General features: G+C 40.8%; 1 protein-coding gene across 1 annotated transcript in view; it reads left to right on the plus strand.

The window, feature by feature from the left end:
• Window positions 1-12,480, plus strand: part of WWC2 (WW and C2 domain containing 2) — an 86,459-nt gene that overhangs the window by 23,058 nt on the left and 50,921 nt on the right. Inside the window, exon 2 of the mRNA XM_072334700.1 lies at window positions 3,953-4,062. Coding sequence (XP_072190801.1) covers window positions 3,953-4,062 — 110 coding nt within the window. The remainder of the gene's footprint in view (window positions 1-3,952; window positions 4,063-12,480) is intronic.

The following is a 12,480-nucleotide window of genomic DNA, read 5'->3' on the forward strand; positions in this document are numbered from 1 at the left end:
TTTTACATTCACTTGCCTGACCAGATCATTAAAATTACTGTTGAGTAACTGAGTGAAAATAAGAAAGCATTAGTTTCAGTTATGCCTTTTCAGAATAAGTAAGAAATTAGCTGATGTTGATCATGTGTTCCTATTCTGTGACCTTGTGCTAACTGGAAGTATTTGTGTGGAGGTGTTCAGAAGTTGTCATTGTTGTGCCGTGTGAGTAAGTTACTGTACAGCCCTCTCAAAGGGTGTGTGTGTGGTTAAGCGAGCCAGGTGTGGGTAGGTGTACGTGTGGTCACTGGGTTTCTTCATTAATGTTTTAATAGATGTCACTTTTGTCTACTCAGTTCCCAGAGTGTGAAGGTACGTTTTTTTTTAGAACAGTTGGGAGTCTTTTTTAAAATAGTAGTAGTGAGACCTTCATTGGAAGAGAAAGCATGTAATGTGTATTGTGCATCGTCATGTATCGTTCTGTGTACAAGAATGAATGGGTATGGAATTTAAGCTGTATGACACTTCATATAGGTGTCCTACTAGATTATTGCTGTAAGGGAAAGAACACAAGGTCATTTTTGGTAGAGGATAGCTCAGATTTGGAGAGTTTTCAAATGCATATTGAAGTCGCTAAAGAAGTTGAGTGTTGTCCCTAGTTACAGTTGAATTCAAAACTCCAGATCTTAACTGTAGGTCAAGCGTTACACAACAAAGAAAGTATTCTTGGAAGCCTTTTTAAAAGACATGAAGATGAATCTTGCTGTAGTTCTCAGGTATTTTGTTCACCTCTTACCAAGCTGCATCTTTGTCCTTTCTAGTCGAGGAAAAGAGCCTCAGATTTGTTGTTTGCTTTTTGTGTTCCTCCTGACCATCCCCAGTTATCTGAGATGTGACTGCTGTTACTTTTCTCTCTTCCCCATGTGCTCCATCCCTATATATTATAAATCGCATTTAGTCAGTTTAAGCAAAACATCTCTAGTTCTACTGGCACAGCTCTTCAGTGTACAGATAGAATCGGGTCTTGAAATATGCTACAGAAGTCTGCTGAGTTTAGAAGGGAGCAAAGACTGACGTCTGGAGTTTCCTGTTGATAAAGTAGAGTCCTAATCGTGATATGGGTAATATCCAGTGTTACAAGCACCTTCATTCTTAAGAGATCTTGGAGAGAAATGGAATCAGAGAAGAAATGCAGCAGAATACAGTGTTCCTGCACAGAATAATGTGTTGAAAATGTCATGTGCGTGAGTGTAATACACACACTCATTTTGAAGAATATGCACTCTGATGATCACAGCAGTGTGAGAAGTACGGTGAGTTGTCCATATCCTAACAGAAAGGCAGCATTCACACTGTACATTTCTTGTTTGTTCTAGATGCTGATTTCAGTAAGAAATATTTCTTCTGTATATTTTTGTGGTCTCGAGGAGTATCTCAAGCAAGAAAAATGCATAAAGTTGTCCGGATGAAACAATGTGAAACAACATTGACAGTCCATCAATCTGTAGTTATGTTTCCATTTTACAACATCATCAGCCTCTTCATTAATTTTAGATGCATATACAGACTGCGTTCATGTCTGTAAGAATGTTAATTGTTAACGATAATATGTGTAACTGCAGGATCTACTGTTTAAGATCTGAGGTAACTAGATTTTGAAAAACATGGGTACGAGGTTGTGCTATAGCTTCTCTGTGGGTAAGCCCTATTTTTTCTCCTGGGTTTCCCAGAGCATCTATGAAGTGATTGGCAACAGCATAATTAGATAATGGAGTTACAGATTTTCTCCTGACTTAATTGGGAGCAGCCACTTCATGTGACACACACATACATTTCTTGTTTCCTGGCCCTCGGGATGCTTTTCACTCCATTTGCTGAAATGGCAGCGCTGCGTTGCAGCAGTACAGGGTTGAGTAGAAAAAAATCGCTATTATGAGTTTAAGGCGAATAAATTAATCATCATTTGGAAGGAAGTATAAAAATTAATTAAAATATATATATATAGGCAATAAGTGAGAATACTTAAACTCAATGAATATACACTTAAAAAGAAACAGCCTTCTGATGACTAATTCAGCTTCATGGTGCACTGAACATGGACTTCAGGTTTTTTAGTATCGGCGTTCTTTCAAGAGCGTGTAAATTGATAACCACCAGCTGAAAAAGTATTGTGAAGTGCCTCGGAATATCAGTACCCTGAGATGCAACACTTAATCCTCTATTACAGTGCAATAAACCTCATTTTTCCTGGGTCACGGTTAATGAATGTAATGGCAGTTTGTCCATTATATGTTATTATGTCACTGATAATGATCTTCACGCAGGCAATATTCCTTTCAATCCTTCCTCTCTGGTATTATTTCCTTTCTAATTATATCTCATAACCCTCTTGGCTTTCAAACTCTATCTTGCATATTAATTGTCTTCATGTCATACTGATCTCACCCATTTGCCATACGTGTTTATATTGGGACAGTTTGGAGGGCCCAAACCAGCCTGATCCCTTCTTGTTTAGGTTACTGTCCTGCAGTAAAGTCAGCATCTGGCTCCAAAACGTTGTGCTATTGAAAGTCTCTGGAAGAAAAGAGAGAGCCCTGGGGAATGTGACACTGTTGAAACTGGAGAGAAATGAATTTGGTTTCATGCTCATAATTTAAGAAAAAAAATATCTGCCTGTGCTCTGCTGAAATTTTGGAGCGCTAGAGCTTCATTGTTTGTAATTTCCACAACCTTAATTTGTTTCTTAAAGAATTGGTAGGTTAGATCTGTCAATAACAGTAATAATACATTTGTGGGACGATAATTTTAATAGCAGGTTTGTGCTTAAATTTCTGTTTTCACAGCTTTGTTACAAACTTCATGATGTAGTTTTGTAAGGTATTTTCTCTATAGTGTTTTCTGCACAGAAAACCCTTTCATTGTGTAGGAAGTAAAACATACTGTTCTTCTCTCTGCTGTGTTCCTCACCAAAATGTTGATAAACTTGTTTATTTTGGTCAGAAACTAATTAAAGAAGAAACACAGCAAAAAAAAAAAGCTTTGTGTTTGTATAGGATATTCAGGATGAGATGAAAGGCTTGTATGATAGATGTGATAGAAGTTATACTTCAGTCAGCAAAGGAGGTGATGCTCCTGTGTCCCACAAACTGTTCTTGGTAGTCCTACTCTCAGGCATTTAAAAAATTCTAATTGCATACTAGCAGTATGTTGATAATAAAGCCTTCAATCTCTTGTTATTCCTATTAATATGGGTGATGTGGCTGTGGGTTTATCAAGAGGAAACTCATTACTTAATACTTGTTTCTTTCCCCAAAGCCAACAAAACATCATGATGTTAAGCTTTGCTCAGCCTCAGTTGGGTTACCAAACTATTTCTTGTTGCAAACAGAATATTAAAATGAAAAAATGTTAATATGGTTTGTTTTTAGGAGGATACATAATTAACATCTGATTATCCATTAAATAAAGCTTATAAAATGTCTACTACTGTTAATTTTGTTCAAGTACTTGGATTGGTGAGTGCTGCTAGCTGTGTCTCAGTTATGTTTGCTGTATTTTTTGTGGTCATTAGAAGAGATTACCTTGCAATCTTGTAGTGTAATCATAGGCTCGAGGTTGAAGGGTCCAGTTCTTCAGAGGACGAAGAGGAGTGCTGATTGTTAATGTTTTTTTAAAAAGCTATTGGTTGTTTTTTAATTTTAAGCTGTCAGTGTGAAAGATGATGCAGGGAATTTCTCACTGGAATGCCTGTACTAGGAAATACTTGGAATAATTTGTATTATGTTCTTGGAGCTGATGAATTCAGAAGGCTGAAATGGGGGAAAAATAATCAAGAGCCTAAACTTGAAGGGGGGAGGTAGGGACAGAATATGTCTTCTCTCCCCATACTGTCTTTAGTTTGTCACAGTAGGAATTAATATGAATAACAAGCAAGTTAGAAAAAGATAGAATCTTACTTTTGTTCCTTTACTTTTAGGTTAACAAAGCCCTTGTCATTTGCGGATTGTGTTGGGGATGAACTACCGTGGGGATGGGAAGCTGCATATGATCCTCAGATTGGTGTGTACTATATCGATCACATCAACCGTAAGTATCAGATTCAGTCTGCCGTATTGATCGTGTAAAAAGACTTTTCACAATTAGACTTTCCTGGGAAGTTTCTTCAAGCATGACTGAGAGTAGGAAAAGATTTCTGATGTGAGAATTGTAATTATGGTAACAGTTAATGATTTTCTGCCATCAAATTACCACGTTCGTGTGTAGGTTTGGGGTTGGTTGAAGGTGTGCTCACAGTTATTCACATAACTCTTAGTCTTTTTCTGTGGAGGAAGTCCATGTAATAAATGGTAAATAAAGATGGTTTGCATCTGTTTGTACTTGCAAAGTGTAGAATGTTGAGTGGCTATTAAATATTCAGTGATGAACACTGATGGATATGGGTACAGTCAGATACAAATAACCAAAAACTGACTTCAGCCCATCTATTGAAAGGAGCTATTAGTTCAGATAGTATGGAGTGTGGGGGCTGCTTGTAATTTGTACATGAAATCTGTCAGAGACCCCATAGTTCTAAGGAAGTTGTAGAATACAATTCAGTCTATAAATAATGCTGTATTTGGTGGTAATTGGAAAGGGAATGAGGAATTAAATTGCTGGGGAAAATTTGACCTTTTGTATAACGTTATTGGCTTCATAAGGCTTACAAGAAAATCTGGTACAGGCAGGATGACTGCACCTACTTCTACACATATTTTTAATTGCATGCGAGTCGCATCTGAACAGTACTAAATTATAGCAGAAAGTTTTGAAATGCAGTGCATGTTGGACGTATCTAAATGAATGTATTACTTTGCATTTGTCTTCTTTTTATGTCTTTGTTAGTCCATACTGATTGATGCCTTTCTCACCTTAGAAATGATCTGCAATAACATAATAGAAGGGATTCCATTTAGGATGCCCGAATGTAGGTGCCTGCACTTGCACTAGCAGTGCAACGTACTCAAGCTATATTAAAGTGTCTGTGGCTTTTTGAGATACTTCACATTAGCAGAGACACTTGCAACAGATCACTAGATAGGGCAGGGGTGGCTGAGAGACCAGTGGTCTTCAGGAACAAAAGCTGAAGAGGAGGCTGATTTCCCAGAGGCATCTTAAAAGTATGCACAGATGAATCAAGCCTGGGATGTCTAAGCTGCTGTTGTAGTCAACAGCTATCTTGTCAATGCAGCCAGTGTATTCAAATGTGTGATTTAAATGACTGGTTGGTTGTCTGCTCTGACACTGAGCTGATTTAAGCTCCTTTGATTGGGTTCAGCTGTAAGCCTGATAAATCAAGATTGGCCAGTTTCACTGGCCACAATAGATGTCTAGATTCCTCAGACAAAACCATTAAACCATGAGCAGGAAGCTGGAGCTTAGCACAAAAGACTATAAATTCAGAGTGTCTTCCTTCTGGTTGTTGCCTCCTTTTATGTTAAAAAGTGAAGGCTGAAAATTCCAGTGGTGGAATTCCAGTTGGTGTACAGGGCAAGACCTACTGCGCTCCTTTTGAAGGTGGGATTTGACAAAAGTTCCAGTGGTGTCATGGGAAAAAGTACTAGGCTGCAGTTTGCAGACTTCGAAAAATTCTGCCAAGTTTCTGCAATGAAAGGTGAAATTCTTCAAATATTACATCACAGAATTGCAGGGATTGTAAGGGACTTCAAGAGATCATGGAGTCTGACCCTTTGTTAAAGTAGGTTCCCTACAGTAGGTTGCACAGGTAGGAGTCCAGACAGGTCTTCAGTATCTCCATAGAAGGAAACTCCACAACCACTCTGGGCAGCCTGTTCCAGTGCTCCGTCACCCTTTCTGAAAGCAAGTTCTTTCACATGCTTATATGGAACTCCGTGTGTTCAAGTTTTAGGCCACTGCTCCTTGTCCTATCAGTACGCACCACCGAGAAGAACCTGGTCTCATCCATTTGCCTCCAACCTCCCTTTAGATCTTTATAAACGTTTATCAGACCCCTCACAGTCATCTTCTTCCCCACGCTAAACAACCCCAGGTCACGCAGCCTTTCCTCATGCAGGAGATGCTCCGGGCCCTTTATCATTTTTGTGGCCCTCCATGGGACTCCTTCTAGGAGATCCCTGTCTTTTTGGAACTGGTGAGCTGAGAACTGGATACAGTAATCTAAATATGGCCCCAGCAAGACAGAGCAGATGGGGAGGATCACCTCCCCCGATGTGCTGTCCATGCTCTGCACCCCGGGATCCCACTGGCCTTGGACACAAGGATACATTGCTGGCCGTGGCTGACCTGTTGTCCACCAGGACACTGAGGTCTTTCTCCACAGAGTACATCATATGAATCAATAGATCTGAAAACAAAAGCTTGTAAATGCTTTCCCCATCTGTGTAATGAACTGCCTTAGCCCTTTACTTTCCCTTCTCTTACACAAATTTGAGAAAATCCAGCAGTCCTTGATTGCCAGCGGCAGCTCGGTTTTTCCTCCTGCAGTAAAGGGTAAGAGCTGGCTGTGAGCAGTCTGCAGTCGTGAATGCTCCCTTGAACTTGAGAAACTGTGCATTTGGTGTCAATATGTTTAAGTATAACTTTGTTTTACTGTCATCTTGTATATTTCTGTGTCATTCTTTCAATATATTTACGTTTTTTTTCTTGCCCTTTCTGGTTGCCTTGGGACTTCCTTGTGATCCTATGAGGTGATGTAACCCACTTCAGGAAACACTGACTGAGGTCATTATTTTATGAAAGTATTACTCCAATTAGGAATCTTAATGTGATGCTTTCAGCCTCAAGGGAGACCAGATTACAGCCCATCTGTCAAGGCAGAGCATGCATATGATGTAGGTAGCTAATACCCTTAAGAACCTAAATGTTAACCCTGTGATTCAGTAGCACCTTTTGTTCAAAGGATGTTACTTGGTGGCCAGGGGCTGAGGAGATCCTTTTGTGTGGGATTCTTCTTACTGTGGTTTGGGAGAGTCCAAAGATTTTTAGTTTGTGCTGTCACTCTTAAAATTCTCATTGCACGTGTGTACTTAAGGTCATTTTCTTTTGCTTTCTATTTTGCTGAATATTATGGTTAAAAAAGCAATACAAAAAGTCACGCAAACCTCTTATTCCACTTGATTTCATACATCTACAGGCAAAGCCATCGCTTTCATATTTTTCCAGTTTTTCTACAGGGTTTTCAACGTCAGCCTTTAAGTGGGTGCAAACATTTGTGCTCTTTAAGATTAGGTTTGCAAACACTTTTAAGCTGATACAATCTCTGAAAGAATTGGTCCTGCTCTGTTGCTACCTCTGGCCTTTTGTTCTGTCTCCGCAATGTTTTTGCTTATACTGGCATGAATATTTGCGTGGCCAGACAGTGAATCAGATCAGGGAGCTGATTCGAGTTGAAACTAATCCGGCATGGAAAAAAAAGTTGCTGTTTGTTCTCCTTCCCACACCCCTCTTTATGCAAGCAAGGGAGGGAAGGTGACCTGGGGATAGAAATGAACACTCAGGTGGACTCAGAGGACAGCGTTTTGCGGTAGCACTGGTTAAAGCTATTTTGAAATGACACCCTTGAACTTTCATCTGGTGTGTGCCCTGCACAGGCTTGCCAGGAAGCAGTTTTGGCTCCGAGGCCGTGATTTCCAGGTGCAGTTCTTAGTGCCAGTTGCAGTTGTCATCACTTGCTGTGGTTCCTGCCCCCATGTCATGTCAGTGTGACTGTAGGGAACCAGGCCGATGGGCAAACACTCTGCTTCCTGAGGTGTGTGAGCCCTCCTCCTCCCCTTCCTTCCCCACCGCTGCTTAGCTTTTCTTGTGTGGCTCATTGTGTGGGGTGTGCATCCATGGGAAGCTGCAGAAAGGGAGAACTTGAAGTGTCAGTTTTAAGCTTGTTCTCCTTTCTGGGCTAGGAGCAGGTCCCAAGAGTTGATGGGGCTTCAGCCCGTAAATATGCTTGTTTGCAGATGTTAGCTGCAGAACTTCAGTGGGTTTGTGGTATTGATTTGAAAGGAAGGGTGGTTACTGATGTCTCCTTTGTGATTGAGATTGTTCCTTAGCTGCAGAACTTCCAGGTACATTTTACTGAGTCTCTGTCATCTTCCACTGATGTTTTGTTTGTTACTGGGTCCAAATAACAGATCTCAGTGTCTAAAGATGGGTGAAAGCCAAAAAAAAGGTAAAGCAAGTACGGATGTACACAGATGTATCAGTCTATCACAGAGCTTTGATCCCTCAGATAATGCTGAAGATACCAATGTGCTGTTAAAATGTAATAAATGGAAGTGTTGGGATTCTGATTTTCATTCTTAAATTCTTGAAATTTGAGAGATCACTTTGTAACATGGGCAGCTGATTTCCTTATTAGTACTAGAGGTATTCAGGAAGGTTGTTTCCTTTACATTTTGAGAATGTACGAAGTTCAGAGAATAAAGTCCTTGTTGTTCTAAACCTTTCTTTCTAAGACCTTGGCTTATCTGAAAGACTTCTACATTTTTGGCTTGGCATAAACAGTCTGAGGGAGTCCTGGGCTGGGACAAATTCTGCCTTGCTTTCAATGCACTGCATATTCCTAAATAATTCATCTCCTTCCAAGCTTGATTTTCAGGCTCAGGAATAACCAGGCAAGAGGTTGTTTGCTTCATGGTATTGATCTCTCTGACTGAGAGAACAAGTACTCTGCTGTTGGTACTGCTTAGTGGCAAAGGTATTAGAAAGGAGCTGAGTGGCTGTATTTAAGAGATAAGGATGGGAAGTAATAGCCGCTCCTAACCCAGCTCTATTTCAGTTCATTGCATCTTTCCCCCCCTCCACCCCATACCTCTCAGTTTTCTCCTTTGTATTCAATATAATTTTCTCCCTGCCCTGCATCCCCAACACTTTTGTTTGTTTTGGCTGGGATAGCATTAATTTTCTTTGTAGAGGCCTGTATGATTCTGTGCTTTGGTTTTTGCTTAAAATAGTGGCAATAGCACCCTGTGCTAATAGTCGCTGCAGAGTGACACTGTGCAGAGCTGAGGATGTCTCAGCTCCTTGTGCTGCCCTGCCAGGAGGGGGCTGGGGGGCACAAGGAGCTGCAATGGGACAGACCCAGGACTGCTGGCCCAGGCTGGGTAGAGGAATGGCCCATACCACCATATGGCGTCGTGCTCAGCAGTGAAAGCTGATAGAAGATGGGAGGAGGAAGAAGGGAATGTTGGGAGTGCTGGCATTAGCCTCCACAAGAAATACACGATGAGCCCTGCTTTCCTGGGAGTGACTGAACTGCTGATGAGGAATGAGAAATAAAGTCCTTCATTTGCTTTGCTTGTATGCCCAGATTTGCTTTACCTTTTGAACCGTCTTTGCCTCAACTCACAGATTCTCAGAGTGTTACGTTTTTGATTCTCTCCCGCATCCCATCTGGGGAGATAGGGCCAGAAGCTGGGTGGTGCTGAGCCGCCTGCTCACTGCGTCTCAGTTCAAGCACTGAATTAATTTAGGGAAGAGCGAAGAAGGTGTCTGGAAGAGAGGAGACATTGCTCTTGTGTGAGTCCTCCGGCAGGAAACAAACTGTCGAGCTCAGTTCAGAGCATACTCATACTCTGAATGACCTAATTTACCTTTGTGTCTCTCCTCAGAGCCCATATTCCATCTTATTATGTGGTACAATGTGATTTTCTTTGAGTATCCAGCAGTGTTTTAGATCATTTTAAAGACACTCTATATGTCATCTTGTTGGGCTGCACAGTCTGAGTGAAACTGCTTCTCTGTAACGTGCTACTCTTTATTTTTATGTACCTATTGAAAAAATGCATCTTTTTGAAACAATGTAATATTCCTTTGTGAAACCCTCCTCAAATTTACTGGTGCAAATTGTCGTTCTTATTGTTTGAGGTTGAATACTGAGCATTTCTAAAAGGAGGGGAGTGGAGAGAAAAAGGAATAAGAAAAAAAACTGTTTGGAAAGCCTCTGGTATGTAAACAATGAATTGCATTCCTTGTGCTGGTCCAGGAACACGCTGTTATTCTTCCTGAAACTACTGCTAGTGCCTTTGTTCCTTTACTGTTCTTTAAGGCTTGCATCTCAGCTATCTGCAATATTTGTTATAGGTGAAGTATGATGAAATAATGTTTACATTGTTTTTTTCCCTACCTGTACTATTGTCTGATGGCAGGTAAAAGAATGGAGATTTGAAAGCCAGTTTGCTTATCAAGAAACACAGGATATACTTGTAGAATAAACATATCCATAGCGATTATGTAATGCTGTTTATAAAATCGCTTTCACCACCCTTCATTAAGTTAACTTGAATCACCCCACGATGGCTGGTATCAGATACCACTTTTCCTCTCTTGATGTTATATATTCCATAGGGCGGTTGATGCACATGCTGTGAGCTGTTTTCCAGATATGCCCTCCTTCTCAAACCAACTCTGTGGAATAGCTGCAGTGCTGACACAACAAGGGTATCAGGGACTATTTGGACACCAAACCACATTCCCCGCCTGGATTCTTCTTTCTTCTTTATACTGGCTACTTGGACTTTCAGTAACCCGGCACAATTCACCTGTCCTGCCAGGAAATTATACACATACTTTTATGTTCAGGTTTTGGCCCAGTGAATGTTCAGGTGGACCCAGTGTGATGAATAGGCTTTGTGCAGGGTTGGGTGGACACCAGAGCCTGTGAAAAACAACACATGAATGGGCAGTGTTGGGGGGTATGGGTGAGAAAACGTGGTGCAACCCACAGCTGTACAGGCCCTGTGTCTCTGCTCCTCTTTTCTAGCCAGGTCAGCTGGTTTCCCTTGGAATACCAGGCCATGGCCTGCTCTTCTGAGATGGTGGTCTTGTTGCATTTATTGGAATAACATGGGCATGTGATTAAACAGGTGAGAGATTTGTCACCTGGATGAGAAGTACAATAGGATGGTGTTTTCTCTGCCTGCTGTGCACGTGTTCTCCTCAAGTGCTGATCTGTCATCTCCAGCATTTTCTTTTTGGTAGGGTCCCCCCATTCAGAGTACATTTAGAGTACTTGCTCTCTCAACTGTGTTGCATAAACGCAACCTGCCTGACTGAAGACAGATTACATGTAGGTCATTCTAGAGCCAATTGCCACTATTATTTTATTTGGCAAGGGGAGATGCTGGAAAAACTATTGCTTCCACGTATTGTTAATCCTGTAGTAAAATGTTCAATTCTCTTATGTCTAGCAGTAGGGCGTCAGGGAGCTGTTCCCTTCCCTGTGGGATTTTCTAGTGGGATTTTAATTCCATGTGTTTTAGAAAAATACGATCTACCGCTGATAAGGTAATAGTTTCCTTCTGCTGAAGCAGACTGTAAAAATTTGGCAGGCCGTCTGGATAAGCAGAGAGAAACATAACATCTTGACTGTCTAATAAAAAAAAATCCCATATGTCCTATGTATTATATATATCCCATGTGTAATTACGTGGGGCACGTGTAACGTTATACCTTGAAGAGCTTTGTTTATTCCTTCGGTTAGAACTCGCTTCAAGGGCAGTAAGGTAAGTCCTGACATTTTGGCTTTGAGTTGTTGTTCCGGTCACATTCTTTACTCAGTCTAAGTGCATCAAACCTGGCTGGCAGTTAGCCAGGAAGATTGCATTTCATTAATAGCAGTATGATTAAAGCCAACACAGCTTGATCTTTTACGTTGCAAGGCTGTGATAATTTCAGTTCTCAGGAATGTCCTTGTGTAGAGCGTGCCGTCCTGCTATGTATGCTGTTCTGCCACTCCAGAACTAAAAGCAGAAGGAAATTGTTGGTTCGTAAGTTTGTTTCTATGTACCTGCAGTAATTTCAGTTAAATTAATTGGTTTTAAATCAAGATCTCTTAATAGAATTCAGTAATTTTGCTTCATAAGTAGTTTTGCTGAATGATAATAAAACCAAGGAACGTGTAACGTGAATATTAAATTTCCTCTCATCCCCTGCAATGTTTGTTCTTTTACTAGAGCTTATTATGTTATGATTGAGGAGGGATTGTTATAAATGAAGTTTGTTTGTTTGTTTTTAATAAATCTCTAGTCAGTGCTCCTGACAGATCCTGACGTACTGTTCTTCGTTGTTTAAAGACCCGTTCTGAGGATATGCCTTTTGTTCACATCCCAGTTTATGCCACGGAAGGTACAGCGGCTGAAAGAAACAGCTGAGCTCTTGTATTTAGCTATCCGGTGATGCTGAAGGTGTTGGAGAGGTCATGCCCAGGGGTGGTTTGTCTCTCATCCACTGCTGATGGCGGAAGTCCTGTTAGCATTTTCCAGAACAGTTACAACTCCTGAGCTCTGTCTTAGTCTCATAATTAGTGTTTACTCCTCACCTGACCAGAAGAAATAGCATCTCCCCATCTGTTTAGCCCACAATCTGTTACATCCATTATTTGTACCTACTTTATGTAAGGTTGTATGCATCCTGTTGTAGTCACCTGGTGGAAAGATCTATCAGTACTAAAAAGGGAATGAGCCTCTCCAGAGTTTGTTTGTATTTAACAGCTGA

Source organism: Excalfactoria chinensis, chromosome 4, assembly GCF_039878825.1.
Source record: "Excalfactoria chinensis isolate bCotChi1 chromosome 4, bCotChi1.hap2, whole genome shotgun sequence".
Lineage (NCBI taxonomy): Eukaryota > Metazoa > Chordata > Aves > Galliformes > Phasianidae > Excalfactoria > Excalfactoria chinensis.